The sequence below is a fragment of the Neovison vison genome, chromosome 3, assembly GCF_020171115.1.
Source record: "Neovison vison isolate M4711 chromosome 3, ASM_NN_V1, whole genome shotgun sequence".
Taxonomy (NCBI): Eukaryota; Metazoa; Chordata; class Mammalia; order Carnivora; family Mustelidae; genus Neogale; species Neogale vison.
This window is the reverse complement of record NC_058093.1, coordinates 104,476,554-104,495,483: the sequence shown is the minus strand read 5'-3', so window position 1 is coordinate 104,495,483 and position 18,930 is coordinate 104,476,554. Positions and strand designations below refer to the sequence as shown.

Below are 18,930 nucleotides of genomic sequence, written 5' to 3'. Positions count from 1 at the left end.
CCCCTTGTCAAGGCATCTGGACTTTAAAGGAGACACAAGTCAGGGCCTGGTTTGATCCTCGACTCCAACTGTGCCGTGGCCTCCAACATCTGTATTTTCTAGTATTTGTTACACAGCAAGAGAAAATGAAACACTAATGAACCTGGCACACCGTTCAATAACTGCTTAAATAAACTTACTACACCCACTCTTTTCTTCCCTAGAGAAATATCTATGTGATTTAAATGGAACATTCTTATTGTGCCTTCATCCAGAAAGATTTGTGTAACTGCCCCATTGAAACTTGTGAACAGATAACGGGATTACAAGTAAGGAGAAGTCAGAAGAGAATTATAATTAAAAAATTATCATTTCTTTTTTTTTTTTTAAAGATTTTATTTATTTATTTGACAGAGAGAGATCACAAGTAGGCAGAGAGGCAGGCAGAGAGAGAGAGAGAGAGAGGAGGAAGCACGCTCCCCGCCGAGCAGAGAGCCCGATGCGGGACTCGATCCCAGGACCCTGAGATCATGACCTGAGCCGAAGGCAGCGGCCTAATCCACTGAGCCACCCAGGCGCCCTAAAAAATTATAATTTCTAAAAGCAAGTAATTCAACCCTGAGCACCCCATCTCATAAAGATGTGAACTACAAAACATAAACACTATTTACTTAATCCTTTTACCTTTTCTCTCTAGAACAGAAAAATAACTAATCCTGGTGTTAAAAGCTGTCACAGGGCCTTGCTTTCATTCCATACAATCGGCTTTGCATAGGTAGGGATAAACATAATGTGCCACAAAAGTAAAGTAAAATGTTCTATGAAAACACTAAATAAAGACAAGCCTCCAGAGAAAAGGAGCACAAATAAAAAGAAGACAGAATTTCAAATACTACTGATAAAAAAATAAAAGATGACTTATACCCAATTTTCAAAATGGGCAAAGGATGTGAATAGACATTTCTCAAAAAAAGACATGCAAATTACCAATATACATGTTAAAAATACCTAATTATCATTAGCTCCCTGAAAATGCAACTCAAAGCCACAATGAGCTACCTACCACCCTCAAAATAACCAGGATGACTAAAATGAAAAAGGTAACAAAGTTGCTGGTAAAATATAAAATGGTGTAGCCACTTTGGAAAACAACTTTAACATTCCTTAAGATGTTAAACACAGTTACCACAAGACCCAGCAATTACACTCATCAATATATCCAAAAGAACTGAAAACACCTGTTCATGAAAAACAAAAAAAACCTGTATCTGAATCCGGAGAGCAGTACTGACAATGGCCAAAAAGGACAAACCCAAGACCCATCAACTGATGCACAAATAAAAGACTATGTACCATATAAGGGTATATATTAAACTATTAAAAGGAATCAAATACTTATAAATGCTACAACACACACACACACACACACACACAATTTTTTTTTAAATTTAAGTTAGCTCTACACCCAGTGCAGCTTCAACTTATGACCCTAGATCAGGGCACCTAGGTGGCTCAGTCAGTGAGGTATGACTCTTGATTTCAGCTCGGGTCATATCAGGGTCCTAGGATTGAGCCCCATGTCAGGCTCCACGCTCAGTAGGGAGTCTTGCTTGTCTCTCTGTCCCTCACCCCTGCGTGTGCTCTTTCTCTCAAATAAAAATAAAATCCTAAAAAAAAAAAAAAAAAAAGTCACATGTTCCACTGACTGAGCTAGCCAGGCACTTCAACATGAATAAATCTTAAAAAACACTATGCTAAGGGGCACCTGGGTAGCTCAGTGGGTTAAAGCCTCTGCCTTCAGCTCAGGTCATGATCCCGGCATTCTGGGATGGAGCCCCACATCGGGCTCTCTGCTCTGCGGAGAGCCTGCTTCCTCCTCTCTCTGCCTGCCTCCCTGCCTGCTTGTGATCTCTTTCTCTGTCAAATAAATAAATAAAATCTTTTAAAAAAACAAACAAAAAACACTATGCTAAGTCTTTTAGAGGAAAAACATCACAAATTATGAGATTCTATTTATGGGACATTTCCAGGATGAGCAAATTTATGGAGACAGATCAGTGTTTGCCAGGACTTGGAGGGAAGGGGAGAATAGGGAGTTAAGTGCTAATGGGTAAGGGGCTTCTTTGGGGAATAATGGGTATGTTCTGTAATTATACTGGTAATAGTTGTATACCTTTGTGAATATACTAAAAACCGATGGGTTGTACACACAAAAATTTTTTAAAAATATAGTCAGACATTTATTTTCAATCTATGGCTTTTGGCAATGTCCTAGCACACATCCATTTGTTAAGAATGTATGAAGAAATATATAAGGACACTACCTCCTCTATCCATCTTTTTTCATGGACACTTATCTGAAGTCGTCTATCTTGTTTCCCACTACATTTTGGGGCATTTTAATTTGTTTTTACCTATTTATAGTGATGTCAACTTAAAAAAAAAAAACCAAACAACAAAATCAGTGTCTCCCTATCCCTACTCTCTGAAAATTCAATTTATCTTTCCAGGTTCACTTCACTTCTTGTGCACTTAAGAAATATATACATGGTTTTATGATTTTTATAAAGATGAAAACATACCCCAGACACTCCTCTTGCATTTCTAATTCAACAATGTAGTACTGACATATTCAATAATCAAGCACATGGAGAATATTCCTCATTCTTTACCAATTACATAGTACGGATGAAGCATACTTTAATTATCTAGTCTTCCACCAACTGGCATTCATTCTTTGCATTGTCTCTTTAGAAAGGTACTAATATGCTCCTTTTTACTCTCCACAGTCTAGGCCCCATCAAGCTATACAATGTATGGAGTTGGTACAATGGGTGTCATTTTGGGTTCTAGGACCAAGCTGACCTGGAGGCCCAGCCTTACCATATACCGGCAATGTAACTTTGGAGAAGTTATATCCTTACTGTGCCTCAATTTCTTCACTAGCCTAAATACCTTATAGAGTCCTATAAGGAATAAATGTTTTGCTAGAGTTATATTTACTGCTATACCTCCAGAACAATGAATGTGAGGCAACTAAGTTCTCAAATATCAGCTATCATTATTACTACGCCTCCCCATGAATTCTGTACTCATTACCAAGAATCATTATTCAGGAATGATTCCCTTTGACTCTGCTGTTAAAATTTTCTTCTGCTGTAGCTCTCTTAGCCCATAATGATTAATTCATCCAATGCTCTTAAGTACCCCTCAAAATCTGATGCAAATGTCAGCAAGCCTTAACCTCAACCTTTCACTCTTCCATGACCTTGCTTGCCTAATGACTTAGCACTTATATCAGTTTATTTATAAAACTGTCTATCTCCACAAGCTGAATGTAAATTTCTTGGAGCCAGGGATAGCATTTTGACTACTTCTGTACCACCAAATATGCTAAGATGTGCTTGGCATTCGTTCATTCATTTGATCAACTAATATCTGAGTGCCAAGCCAGGCAATGCTCTGGGGACAGAGGAATAAAAATAAATGTTCTCTTTTGATGAAGCTTACATTCTATTAACAAATACAGAGATGACAAGTAACATATAATGTAAGATGAAGGGATGTGAGAAAAAAAATGAAGCAGGGTAAGGGGGAAAGGGAATGACAAGGTGGAGTGGTGTGTGATTATTTTACAGAGAGGTGAGAAAGGTTTCTCTGATAAGAAACTTGTGCACATTTGAAACTTGTGCACAATACATGCACATTTGTGTTTATTCATTCGAACCAGAAGAGATTCAAGAAAAGAATATTTATGTGGAAGTAAAAATACAAAGATCCGGGGAGGGAAAACACCTGGTATATCTGAACAAGTCTTTGGAGGCAGCAAACAAGATCAAGGCTGACAGATGATCAAGTATAAGAAAAAACACATTTTTGTCAATATGAGAATTTGGGGGTTTTCCTCTGTATGAGATGAGAACCTCTGGGACACCTAAGCAGAGGAATGACATGATCTAAGTTAGAATCACCATCACTGTTAAGGGAACTATGAAACAGTAGAGGACCAAAGGCAATGGTTGGAAGACCAGAAAAGAAATTAAGGGAGGATGATAAACTGACACAGGGTAAGACTTCAAGTTATATTACAAAGCTATGGTAATCAAAATAGCATGGTAATGACACAAAAATGGACACATAGTTAATTGATCAAAATAAAAAACAAATAAACCCACAACTATATGATCGATTAGCCTTCAACAAAGCAGGTAAAGAACATGCAATGGGAAAAGGACAGCCCTTTCAACAAATGTTGTTGGGAAAATTGGACAGCAACATGGAAAAGAATTTGGACTCCTTTCTTATACCATATACAAAAATTCAAAATGGATTAAAGACCTAAATGTGAGACCTGAAATCATAAAAACCCTAGAAAAGAACAAGGTCAGCATCTCTTTGACACTGGCCATAGCAGCTTTTTTCTAGGTATGTCTCCTGAGGGATACAAAAGCAAAAACGAACTACTGGCACTACAAAATAAAAAACTTCCGCACAGCAAGGAAACAAGCAACAAAACTAAGAGACAACCTATGGAATGGGAGAAGATATTTGCAAATGACATATCTGATAAAGAGTTAATATCCAAAAAATATAAAGAACTTACACTAACTCAACACCCAAAAAAATGAATAACCCAAGGGCACCTGGGTGGCTCAGTGGGTTAAGCCGCTGCCTTCTCGGCTCAGGTCATGATCTCAGAGTCCTGGGATCGAGTCCCGCATCGGGCTGTCTGCTCAGCAGGGAGCCTGCTTCCCTCTCTCTCTCTGCCTGCCTCTCTGCCTACTTGTGATTTCTCTCTGTCAAATAAATAAATAAAATCTTTAAAAAAAAATGAATAACCCAATTAAAAAATGGGCAAAAGACATGAACCGACTTTCTCCAAAGAAGACAACCAGATGGCCACCAAACACGAGAAGATGCTCATCATCACTTACCATCAGGAAAATTCAAATCAATACTACAATGACATCATCTCACACCTGTCAGAACAGCTAAAATCAAAACACGTGTTGGCGAGGATGTGGAGAAAAACGAACCCTCATGAACTGTTGGCAGGAATACAAACTGGTAGGGCCACTGTGGAAAATAGTATGGAAGTTCCTCAGAAAGTTAAAAATAGAACTATACTATAACCCAGGAATCACACTACAGAGTATTTACCCAAAGAATACAAACAGTAATTCAAAGAGATACATGCACATTTACGTTTATAGCAGCATTATTTACAATAGCTAGGATATGGAAGCAGCCCAATGTCCAACAATTGAATGGATAAAAGATGTGACATATATTTATATGTATACACACACAATGGGATATTATTCAACCATAAAAAGAATGAAATCTTTCCATTTCCAACCACACGGAAGATGCTACAGAAAATAATGCTAAGCAAAATAAGTTAAAGAAAGACAAGTAACACATCACTGCATTCACGTCGAATTTAAGAAACAAAACAAACACGGGGAAGAAAGAGACAAACCAAGAAACACTCTTAATCATAGAGAACATAGGGGAGGTGGGTAAAACAGGTGATAAGAATTAAATAGTACACCTATCATGATGAGCAGTGGGTGGTGTACGGAAGCATGAATCACGATGTTATACACCTGAAACTAATATAACACTACCCAGCTAACTAGAGTAAGATAACGCCTGGGTGGCTCAGTTGGTTGGACGACTGCCTTCGGCTCGGGTTGTGATCCTGGAGTCCCGCGATCGAGTCCCGCATCGGGCTCCCAGCTCCATGGGGAGTCTGCTTTGCTCTCTGACCTTCTCCTCGCTCATGCTCTCTCTCACTGTCTCTCTCTCTCAAATAAATAAATAAAATCTTTAAAAAAAAAAAATCTTAAAAAAAGGAAGACATGGTGAGAGCAGTAAAGATCTCTTCTAGTTGCTTATTTTCTCAGTAACGTAGGAAGCAAGATCCCTAATGGAAAGTGAGGAGTGAGAAGTGAGGAAGTGGGGGTGCCTGGGTAGCTCATTAAGCATCTGCCTTTGGCTCAGGTCATGATTTTGGGGTCCTGGGATCGAGCCCCATATCGGGCTCCCTGCTCAGTGGGAAGCCTGTTTCTCCCTTCCCACTCCCTCTGCTTGTTTCCCTCTCTCACTGTGTCTGTCAAATTAAACAAACAGAATCTTTTTTTTTTTTTTAAGATTTTATTTATTTATTTATTTGACAGACAGAGATCACAGGTAGGCAGACAAGCAGGCAGATAGAGAGGAAGGGAAGCAGGCCCCCTGCCGAGCAGAGAGCCCGATGTGGGACTCGATCCCAGGACCCTGAGATCATGACCTGAGCCGAAGGCAGCGGCTTAACCCACTGAGCCACCCAGGCGCCCCAAACAAACAGAATCTTTAAAAAAAAAAAAAAAAAAAAGATTGAGGTGGTGGTGGAAGTTTGAAAGAAGAGAAATTACCGCCAGCATCACATGAGAATGTATAGAGTAAGGATATGTGATAGGATTTCAGGCAGCACTGAAGACCTACATTCAGGGGCCAAAATTTAAAGTGAGACCATTCAACAATGTTGCATTTTACACTGTCCATCTACATGTACAGTAGAGAGTTTGATTTAATTAGATGTGTACAACAGGAGAAGGGTCAAGAAATGTGAGGGTATGTGAAGAGGAATAATTATAAATGACTGTGTATAGGAAGTGAGGAATAAGAAGGTGATCTAGCAGGTATTCAACAAGTAATGAGATGAATTTAAAAAAGGAGATATTAATACAAGCCTCCCCAATCTTTAACTTAAAAATCCGCAATGACTGCCACAGGCCTCCTTACCAAACTCCTCAGTATTGATCTTTAATGCCTTTCCACACTACACAAATACTTTTTTTTTTTTTTTTTAATTTGACAGAGAGGTAGCACAAGTAGGCAGAGTGACAGGCAGAGAGAGAGAGGTGGGCTCTCCACTGAGCAGGGAGCCCAACATGGAGCTCAATCCCACAACCCTGGGATCATGACCTGAGCCAAAGGCAGATGCTTAACCAACTAAGCCACCCAGGCACCCCCCAACACAAATACCTCTAATAGCTATTGCTCTAACATATCTGTTAAGCTCCATTTAAGTGATAACCAGGATATTCTAAAGCACATTAATCTCTCCAATTCTTTCTAAAGACTTCTAAAAGGTTTGGAGTTGGCATTTCCAGAAAGAATTAATCCAAGTTGTTTTTTTTTTAATTCAAGTTTTTAAATGTAGTTCTTATCTCCAAACTCCTAGAGAGTTTATAATTAAATAACCCCTGAAGCTAATAGCTAGGCTACAAACATAGCTTTGTTATAGAGAATTGTTCTATGTAATGGTACACATTCTAGTGGTATTTTATATCCTAGGATGTTTTGCATAATTTCTCTGCATACTGCTGTAACCAGTTTCACAAGACAAAGCAAGCCATCAATTGTCTTCCTATTATCATCTCTTAACCTTTCATTCTTTTAACTCTACCCACCCCTTATATTAACAATAATCAGTCGTTAGTCAATAGGCCAGACCCTTATTAAGGAATCTCCAATTTTTCATAAACCCTAACTAAACACTGGGTATAGCTCATTTCTTCATTAAAATTACTTAAAAACAAAACAAATGAGAATTCCTTCAAGAATAAAAAATAAGAACTACAGCTGTTAAACCTGTTTTCAAGAGGAGGAGGTATAGGTTTATTACACCATTAAGGGAGTCTTCAGTCACACTCCTGGAGAATGTTGTTCTCCAAGTCAGATATCTCTTCTCTGTGCCAATATAAACAAAATGTTGGCTAACTGTCAGGAACAAAATGTAAAAGTTCACTCGAGTACCATCACCTAGAATTAAGGCCACAGATTGTTGTTAGGGACACAAAAGCTTAGGTAATTATCTAATAAAAAACTGTGAGAACAATTCCTTTAGTAAAAACAGGAACACTTGTTCTTCTGCTTCAGTATAAAAATAAAAATACATCATTAAAAAAAAGACACAGAAAATTTTTTTCCTTTCACCAATTTCTTTTGACGTTTTCTCTTCTCTTCACTAATTCTCCAAGAAGGCTAATATATTCTCCACCAGCCCCACATGCTTAAAGTCGCTAAAATGTACACAGTAGCAAGAACTGAAGAAATTAAGTTATATAATACATATTCCAGTGAAAGTGACATGCTTCATTGGCCTAGTATTTCTATCATGAAAGTTAAAATGTCAAGTGGGTGAAACAAAATTCTCACAATGATTTCACATGACTAAAGTAAAAAGCTAATTTATACGGACAGAGGATGAGAAATTTCTATGTTCTTCAAAAAAAGGAGCCGAGCTTTCCAACCAAAGCCTGGCAAAATGGCTCCTGCAAAGAAGGGGGATGTAAAGAAAGGCCATTCTGCCATCAATAAGGCAGTAACCAGAGCATACACCAACATTCACCAAGTGGATCCATGGGGTGGGTTGCAAAAAGTGTGGCCCTCCGGCACTCGAACAGATCTGTAAATCTGCCATAAAGGAGATGGGAACTCCAGATATGTACACTGATACCAGGCTCAACAAAGCTGTCTGAGCCAAGGGAATAAGGAATGTTCCATTCCCTATCTGTGTGCAGTTGTCCCAAAAACACAACAAGGATGAAGATTCCCCAAACAAGCTCTACATGTTGGTCACTTCTGTACCTGTCTCCCATTTTCAAAAATCTACAGTAGGGCGCCTGGGTGGCTCAGTGGGTTAAGCCTCTGCCCTCAGCTTGGGTGATGATCTCAGGGTCCTGGGATCAATCCCCACATCAAGCTTTCTGCTCAGCAGGGAGCCTGCTTTCCCCTCTCTCTCTGCCTGCCTCTCTGCCTACTTGTGATTTCTGTCAAATGAATAAATAAAATCTTTAAAAAAAATCTACAGTTAATGCAGATGAGAACTAATAGTTGACTGTCACAAATAAAGGTATAAAACTGAAAAAAAAAAAAAAAGGATGGGGAGCTGAGAATACTATACAATTCATAATAAACAGAAAGAATTTGAGCAATCATATTTTATATGGAGACAAAAGCACACCCAGAGAGAGGCACACACAGGAGACAAAGAGAGAGAAACACAGAGGTTTCCCTATCCCAGAAGTATCTTCAAATTCTATCCCTTATGTATAAGCATCTCACATGGAAACATTGACAACTCTGGAATTTTGATGATGTGGTATAATTTATGTTAAAATACAGGAAGTAAGTACGTGGCAGTAAAGAGATTAAGTGTTATTGGATTTTATTTTTGCAAATCTATATGATAAACCCTATATGCCAAGGATATAAAATTAATGCAACTTAATATAACTATTTTACACCCAATCTTCAAAGCCTAACACACACAAAATAATTGCGCCTTTCAAGCAATGAACTATTGTTTACAAATGAAGCATATGCCCCAACCAAAACAGTTCAAGTACCAAGGTTCAAATAATGACTCTTTCCACCATCAGTACATCCTACACTAGCATGGACAACCATCGCCCCAGTTCTTCAGTCTATGTCTGTGAATACACAATAAAGGGACCAAAGCTGAGGATTAGCCTTCTCATTCCTGTGAGGCCAGTCATCACAGTATTTTTCTTCCTCCTGAAACTCAAGACACCATAATCCTCCACTACTTTCCACCACCCAGTTCATCTATTTTCCTGTTTTGGGAAGATGGAAAGTTGAAATGCATGACATCAGGATACATGAAAGTGATAAAGCAAGACTATTAATCAAAATAATTATTAGCATATCAACCAAGTAAATATGCAAAAATCTAGTAAATAAAAGATACTACCATAATTAAGGTCAAGTTCATTGCTTTATCTCATGTCTGCCTGCCCTTCACTCAGAAGACACTTCAGTTTTATATTCTGACATGTTTACATGGCATCTTTTACATCCTGGACAAAGATTCACCCAAGGGTTATAAATAATATTTTCTGGGTCAGCATTTTAAATAAATTTTAAAATTCCCCCTAAAAACGATTTAAATTATAATGACGATATTACAATATTAGAAAGTCTGTGTAAGAGATGCCTGGGTGACTCAATCCTTGGTTAAGTGTCTGCCTTAGGCTCAGGTCATGATCCCAGGGTCCTAGGATCCAGCTGGTATTACATAGCATCAGGCTCCCTGCTCAGAGGGATTCTGCTTCTCCCTCTCCTTCTTCATCCTGTCTCCCCCACTGGTGCACTCTCTCTGAAACAAATAAAATCTTAAAAAAAAAAAAAAAAAAAATGACTGGGCTCCTGGGTGGCTCAATGGGTTAAAGCCTCTGCCTTCCTCCCAGGTCATGATCCCAGGATCCTGGGATCAAGTCCCATGTCAGCGGGCTCTGCTCAGCAGGGGGCCTGCTTCCTCCTCTCTCTCTGCCTGCCTCTCTGCCTACTTGTGATCTCTGTCAAATAAATAAATAATTTTTTAAAAAAATATAACTGTGTGCTATTTTTTAAAATACAGACATATACCCAACACGACAAGTAGAGTTTTCTGTTTTCCTCTGTAAATCCATTTAAAAGTATATATATGATTACCCTATCAAGGTCAAAAGGGTTAGACTATACTCAGGGACAGGTAAAAGCCTTTGAAGTGGTCTTATCATCAAAAGAAATAATTATCGGGGCGCCTGGGTGGCTCAGTGGGTTAAAGCCTCTGCCTTCACCAGGGTCCTGGGATCGAGCCCCGCATCAGGCTCTCTGCTCAGTGGGGAGCCTGCTTCCTCCTCTCCCTCTGCCTGCCTTTCTTCCAACTGTCTGTCAAATAAATAAATAAAATCTTTAAAAAAAAAAAAAAGTCATCTTTAAAAAAAAAAAAGAAATAATTATCATAAGAGCTTGTGTATTTTCATGTGTGAAAGTGTAGTTTTGCTGTGTTTCTATTTCTCTGTTCATGAAAGTATAGATGAAACATAACCTAATTCAAGATGTTAAAATTAATTATGTTAAATAAAATTAAATAAAGCACTGAAGTTGAATCACATGCTGGTGGCTCCTTCTGATCAAAAAGATAGTGACCAGGGCGCCTGGGTGGCTCAGTTGGTTAAGCAACTGCCTTAGGCTCAGGTCACGGTCCCAGAGCCCTGGGATGGAGTCCTACATCGGGCTCCCAGCTCCATGGGGAGTCTGCTTCTCCCTCTGACCTCCCCTCTCATGCTCTCTCTCACTCTGTCTCTCTCTCTCTCAAAATAAACAAATAAAAAATATTTAAAAAAAAAAAAAAAGATAGTGACCAAGTAATGTACTTTTTTTTAAAAAAATATTTATTTATTTATTTGACAGAGAGAGAGAGAGAGAGAGAGAGAGAGAACAAGCAGGCAGAGAGAGGGGAGGAAGCAGGCTCCCCGCTGAGCAGAGAGCCCAATGCGGGGCTCGATCCCAGAACCCTGGGATCATGACCTGAGCCAAAGGCAGAGGCTTTAACCCACTGAGCCACCCAGGTGCCCCCCAAGTAAGGTACTTCTGAAGGACATTAGTTCTGTAATCTAGAATGTATGACCACTTACCGTTTAGGCATAATAAAATGCAGAATATAAATAAGCTGATGACAATTTATTTAATTTAGGATGAACTACATGTAAATTCTTTATAATTCTGGAAACATGTATATCTTTAAAGTATCAGTATCAAGAATATTCACAATATTTGAAATGAAATCCTAGATCATATAGGGATGTTTATTGTAAAATATTGTATATTTATACAATATACAATACAATATATTGTAAAAATAAACAGATTTGATTCTACTACCATTCAGTGTTAGCCCTTTACTTTCCCCACCCCCTGCACTGCCTTCTCTCCCTACCAACCCACCAATCCAGTTTCTATCATCAGAACTTTACAAATGAACTACAACATAACAAGGTTTTCAAAGAATAATCACGATGTGATTCTCCCATCATGTAAACGTAACAGTACTGATTAACTCAACTTCTAGAACAGAAATGGCCACTTTCAATGTAAACAGAAGACGTTACTCTTCTATTACAATCCTTCCCTATTTCCTTAAGTTAAGATTCTGCTAAGATACATATATATAAGGCATTGTTCAGCAGTCTAACCTTCAGATTTCAAGATTAATTTTAGAGTACAAAAAGTCAAACCTCAGGACTTCCTAAAAGACCTAAAAAGCTTTATTACTATACTTCTTTGGTTTCTGTTATAGAAACATTTTTTTTTCTTTTTTAAGATTTTATTTATTTATTTGACAGAGACAAAGACACCGAGAAAGGGAATTCAAGTAGGGGTGAGGGAGAGGGAGAAGCAGGCTTCCTGTGGAGCAGGGAGCCCAATGCGGAGCTTGATCCCAGGACCCTGGGATTATGACCTGAGCCAAAGGCAGATGCTTAACAACTGAGCCACCCCGGCACTGAAAATAGTTCTTAATCATATTCACACCCATGAAATCTTTTCCTGAATGACACAAATCAGAGTTTCTGTGCTAAAATGTTATGATTCAAATTCCCTGCTTTAGAGAAAAAAATCACCATCAACAATACCTGACAATTATAATCTGAGCTATGTAAAGTCTAAAATAACTATGAAGGATATACATTAGTGGCCATTTTTAAGTATGCTTTATGATGGTAAGATTTAGGGAAGGAGGTGGGTTATTTAAGGTATGGACCTGTTCATATTTACAGGATGTGCTAAAGAACACTTAGAGCTCATCTCTTTAAAATGACTGTGATAGGGGAGCCTGGGTAGCTCAGTGGGTTAAAACCTCTGCCTTCGACTGAGGTCATGATCCTGGGGTCCTGGGATTGAGCCCCACATCAGGCTCTCTGCTCAGCAGGGAGCCTGCTTCCCCCTCTCTCTTTGGCTACTTGTGATCTCTATCAAATAAATAAGTTTTTTAAACATCTTTAAGAAAACGATTGCGATGGGTAGCTCAGTTGGTTAAGCACCTGCCTTAGGCTCAGGTCATGATCCCAGGATCCCGAGATTGAGCCCCCATGTGGCTCTGCTCAGCAGGGAGCCAGCTTCTCCCTCTCCCCCTGCCGGTCACTCCCCCTGATTGTGCTTGCCCATGGGTGCACGCAAGCACGCTCTTTGTCAAATAAATAAAATCTTTAAAAAAAAAAAAAAAGTTTGTGATAAAAATCACAGATTGAAACCTGCCTAAAAATTTCATTCCTAGATCTTAACTTAATTTTGCTTACTTATATTTTCTATTGACAACCTGTATTCTATTTGCAACCAACAGTCCAGTAATAAAGCCCTCTGAAACCTGTATCTAGCAGAGAGGGATTAGACCAATCTCAGAAGTAAATAGAATGGTATATGGGTTAGGTTGTTTATAATACAGCTTCATTACCTTGAAGTATTATGAATTCTCAAACTATAAAATATCTTCAAATTACCATATACACAGTTTTAACATTTGGAAATTGTTAAAATTTCTAAAAACTGTAAAAAGGCAAAAAAAAATGTAATGTTTCCCTTATATCAGTTCCCATTACATTACAAATGCACTTTTTCCAGATAATCTGCCTTTATGAATTAAATCAAAGAGCTTGGATGATTACATTTGAAGTTCATAAAGGACCAAAAAAGTAATATATCTAACCCATTTGAAAGTGATATGGTTTGGTCTTTATAATTTTTATTTTAAAGGTTGTACAAGGCTAGATTATGAGGCTGCTGCAAATCCGGGAAATCTATCAGAGGCATAAGATGGAAAAGAAAAGAGAAAATGAAAAGACAAAAGTAAATACATTTTCCATTTTGTACAACCATTCAGTAGTAATGTAACTAAATTTAGTTAACCACTAGTTAACTACTTAATCATGCAAAAGTAACCATTCAGGTTTATCTCTCTACATGAATCACATTATTAATGTGATTTCTAGACCTTTCCGTAAAATTACTTGTTTGTTAAAAAGTAAAAGTACTTTTAATTAAAAATTACATTAATTATGATTTTAGAATCTTAGGCACTTAACTGAAATTAAGGCAAGGATCACTACAGAAGTATTAAAAATGGTATAGAAAAGCAGCTATATCAAAGTTACCAAAGACTAAGACATTGTGCCTGGACATGCCTCCTCCATAGTTGTGATTAGTGTGTCTGCTTCTTTTCACCTCAATCTATCTGGATGGTGTGGGGATGAGAAGATAACAGGAAGCTTTTTACACAAACACAAACCTCTCTCCTGAGACATCTTCTGAGTGATGTATCAACACGTTAAAATCATGAGAAACCTTTCCAAAATTACAATGATATATACATACCCTTTCAATACAAAGCATTTCTCATTATCATTGATGGCATATAGCTTTCTTCACATTCTTTTCCCTTTCACAGAAGAACCCAATTACAAACACTACACAACTACTGACGCAATATAAAGTAATTTCTCCCAAATTCTCCTAATGTGATCAATCTTCTATGTATAGAAAATGTATACCATCAACTTGCATGACAAGAGTCCCAGTGTCTAATGGGCTTAACACTCATATCTCAGTCATGGCTGCATGGCCAGGAAAATGAACATCATGATGGACTCCTGCATTCTTCACATTGTGCTCATGGACAAAGTCAGTGTAGTTTCTATGTGCAGGCTGGGGTGGGGACAAGGCCCTTATGTTCCACTGGTTTCCACCATGTTGACAGCAGTCACTGGCAGCAGAGAGCCTGGATGGTTGGGAGTGGGAGGGGAGCACAGTTAGTCAACAGGAATAGGAGAAAATGGATGTGTAAGAGGTAATAAAGGAGAAGGGCAGTGTGACCTGCATGCAACACTGCTGTAAGTAGTTACTGACATTTACTCCATGCAATGACATTCAAAAATAAAGGAGGGGGGTAGAATCCAGAAGATTATATGTAGTGGAAAAACTCAATATGCAAATATGACTAAGTAACCAGAGTCAGTTTAGTGAATTAAATAAAGAGGAAATTTCACAGAGAACAAAACACTCTATCTGTCCCTGATGCTGGTATCAAATTCAAAGTTAAAAATGAAAAAAAATAGTTAAAAATGTTGTCTGAAGTTCTAATGAAAAGGAAAATATATTTATAATCTACTTAACTCAAATATTTAAAAGGACACTTCTCTATTATGGACAAAAGCATATACAGAAAAGAGTAATTGTGAAAATTATTCTCCAAATTAAGTGATTTCACAAAACTGAAATCCAGGAAACAAAATTCAGAAAGAACATTAAAAAAAAAAAAAAAAAAGAAACAGGTAATTTTACGTCAATGTTTCCAATTAACAATGAAGAATCATTGTTACTTCTATAATCAAAGTTCACAGGACCTCAAAATGAAATTTAACAGGAACAGATAATGTGATAAGATTGTAAGCCCCTCCAAGAAACAGTTTAGTTAAGTATATTAAGATACTCTTTAATCACACAGTGCTACAGAATAGGCCTACAAAACTATGAGAGGGAAGCATGCATACAAGCAGTTCCTGGTTAGAAACAGTCCTCCAGTAGAAAGACACATTTGTCACAGAACACCAAGGTTTTGTAACACAGCAAAAAGGGCAGCACATATTTAAGATAATTATAAACAACAACAAAAAAATCACCCCAATTATGTCTAAAGATAAATTTTTAAATACAGTATTTTTCTAACTCAACTAAAACATGAATCCTCACCTTTTTTTCCTTCAGGAAGCTGAAATTAGGCAATAAAGGCTAAAAGGATTTTTCAGAACAAGCCTGAACGCTTTTTTACAATAAAATTGTATTTTCTTCAACAGATATAGAACTTAATCACCAAATCTACCCCATAATATTCATGACCCTCAATATACAGTCTATGAAAATTTAGGAAATTAAGTTAGGTTTACGTTCTCCCTGATATATGCAAGATTTCCCAAATATTCACTTTTGTTGTTGTTGTTGTTTATAAATGGTTAAATGGATTTAATATGTAAATTGTTTCTCAAAAGGTGATACTCTAAATGTCAGATAATTCTACATTACTGATATACCAAATCATTCACTGAAATAATGGTGTCACTTAGAAGATAATGGTGTCACTTAGAAGATATCAATGAGAGAATAAAGAACTGAACATGAAGTACGTTTAGATTAAAATGGTTAGAAATTATCTACCTGGTAATAGTCTGTTATTCTGCCCAATTGTTCAAACCTTGGGAGCATTTCCATATTTTAACATCACTTTCTAAAGGAGGACTGTTTTATATTCATTTAAGAGCATTAATAACAATAAAAGCATGCAGAAACAAAAAGTGAAATACAGAATGCACTTTAAATTCAGACTGGGGAATCCATCAGCTCCAAGACAGATCAGTTCTATATTCAGTTCCATGCCACTGCTGCTGACGTACACTGAGGCTCATTAAGTTTTCAGATCGCCATTTTACTCCATTTCAGTAAAGGAGGTCTCAGAACAGACACATAACAGAAGGACACATAGCTCCAAATTTTTCATTTTCCTTAAAATTCAATACTCTCAGATTCAGTATTGTCTCTTTTAAAGGCTGTGTCAAAGGAACTACATAGTGCCTAATAAATTAAATAGATTTAAATATGTGCCCATTAAAATTAGAAAACTCAATAAAGATTTAGTATCATAATATAGTATGCAAAACCCACCCCCCAGATTCTCATTCTGTATTAATATAAAAGGGGTAAGCATGTATTAAGGGAGTTTTTTTATAGTTGAAATCTGGTTTCCTTGCCAATAGGACTTGGTGGTAACATCAAGGCCATAAAACATAGCTGCTTACTGGAGCTGTGTTTTCAGTAAGAATTGAAGAAACTCTTTTTAATGGCTTATAAAAATAAAGACTAAAATTTGATATTTAGAAGCCTCACTGTTCATACTTTAGGTGTGTGCCCACATGCACACACACACACAAAGTACTCCTCTATCATAATCCCAGGTGAAAGGAAAAGAAAAAATAGATAAAGAAAAAAAATTCCTTCAATCTTAGAAACTAATCAAGTTATTTGGAACTGAAGTAAAAGTATGCCCAACAATGAAGAGCAAAGCACCTTGCAAGTTAGTTAAGCCAAAATAACAGTGAAAAACAGTTACATAGCAAAGACTGAAAATAATCACCAACCACTGTTGACCCACCACCATGAAGGAAGAACTGGTTGCACAGAAAGCTGACCAAAACCTTGAGATCACCACAGAAACTCATTAGATTTCAGGTACTTAACAAACTAAGAGCAAGAGAAAAAGAGAAAATTCCTATGAATTACCAAAGTTCATTTCATAGACACACAACTTGAACAGATGCAACCAAATGACCACTCAACCAAATAATTGCCTAGGAGCCTTCCAAGCCAAATACATTTATTTGGGAAATGATGAATCCTACTGATTACACTCCAATAAGTCACAAAGTATTCACATTTGTGTACTAACTATGAATGTAAAAAAAATAAAAAAGACCCTGGAAATCTAAACAATTAAAGTATCTTCTCTGTGATCAGATTATCTCTCCATCCCCCAAAATGGAGTATTTTAAAACTTTGGTTTATTTTAGGTTATAATCATGTTTCCCTTTGGCTTATCTTCAGTCTTTAATGAAAAAACACATCCAAAAGCACTAGCATTATGTTGTGTGAAACAGATGAACATATTTTCCTTATTAATCCGAGAAAAGGTTCTACTGACGAGCATTTAAAGTCCTTTTCAACAGAGAGCAACCCACCACTTCCAATCATGTTAACCAAAATAAGGAGAGATGTCTGATGTTCTCCAACTAAATAACTGCATTCTCTTCTTCATACATATCCCTTATTTTCCCAATCCCAATATGACTGCTCAGTAGTATGTTTCTGTTCAGCTTACAAATATGAATAATTTGTTTTCAATCATATTTAAAATATTCTAAGATTATGGCTGGGAATTTAGAATACCATTAAGCAAGCAACATTTTATTCCGGTTTAAAGAGTTAACAAACCATTTCCTGTCATGCTGGTCTGTTCCAGGATTCCTTGGAAGATTCTCTATCTCTGCCAGCACAGGACCAGAGGGAACAGAAGGAATCACAGGCAGAGTAGATTTCACATCCCAAGCCTGTAGGTTATAAAATTATAAAAATCATCTATTTTGCCTGACAAAAGATTTCATCACCAATAAACAGAACATTGAAATGGAATACTACCTACGAACATAGTGCAAACAAATGCTTGAATGTTATGTACTACCTCATAGATAAATAATAATCCAACTAAATATTAGTTATCTTATTCATTATATAGGATTTACAAGAATGGAAAATGTTCTATAGAGCACCTGTTCTATTTACAACATCTCATAATAGCAGAAGGTTTCATTATCCACTTTACAGATTTAAAAAATAGAAAAGGCACAAAACTTTCCCAAAGTTATACCACTTAAAAACTCCATTAATAGTACCACTATCTGTCATAACTGACTAGTGTTCCAGTATTTAGAAGCTTAAGATGATCTCACCTGTTGGGAGCCATTACTTTGGGTCGAAACATTATTGTGAACACTGTAATGGATAAAAATATATATTAAAAAACTATATATAAAATTCAAGGGCTTCACACTGTAAAATTGAAATTAAAACTATACATACAGTAATGAAGGCAGCTTTATTTTTAAAGTAATTGTTTTGCTGCAAATAAAGAAAATTACTGTTGGGGGTGCCTGGGTGGCTCAGTGGGTTAAAGCCTCTGCCTTCAGCTCAGGTCATGATCTCAGGGTCCTGGGATCGAGCCCCACATAGAGCTCCCGGCTCAGTGGGGAGCCTGCTTCCTCCTCTCTCTCTGCCTGCCTCTCTGCCTACTTGTGATCTCTGTCAAATAAATAAATAAAATCTTTAAAAAAAAAAAAAGAAAATTACTGTTGGAACCTAAAACTAAGAATGTAAGATGCCAGAAAACATTTGCTTTTATAGACAAATACTTGTTTTTCTATAATCTGCTCATTTGAGATTTCCATATACCTATATTTTAATTGTGCTTAAAATATGTAGTTCACTACTAATCTTGTTTATTCATTGGACAGTATCTGT

General features: G+C 37.1%; 1 protein-coding gene and 1 pseudogene across 5 annotated transcripts in view; one reads left to right on the top strand and one right to left on the bottom strand.

Moving 5' to 3' along the window:
• Positions 1-18,930, bottom strand: part of EPB41L5 (erythrocyte membrane protein band 4.1 like 5) — a 140,274-nt gene that overhangs the window by 53,064 nt on the left and 68,280 nt on the right. For 4 of the 5 annotated variants that reach the window (XM_044242630.1, XM_044242632.1, XM_044242634.1 and 1 more), the window contains 2 exons: positions 18,363-18,405; positions 17,848-17,963 (listed from right to left, as the gene is read on the bottom strand). In XM_044242630.1, coding sequence (XP_044098565.1) covers positions 17,848-17,963; positions 18,363-18,405 — 159 coding nt within the window. Of the gene's footprint in view, positions 1-13,434; positions 14,588-17,847; positions 17,964-18,362; positions 18,406-18,930 lie in introns of those variants that run through there. The other variant, XM_044242635.1, reaches the window with a different exon arrangement.
• Positions 7,976-14,326, top strand: LOC122902082 (annotated as a pseudogene).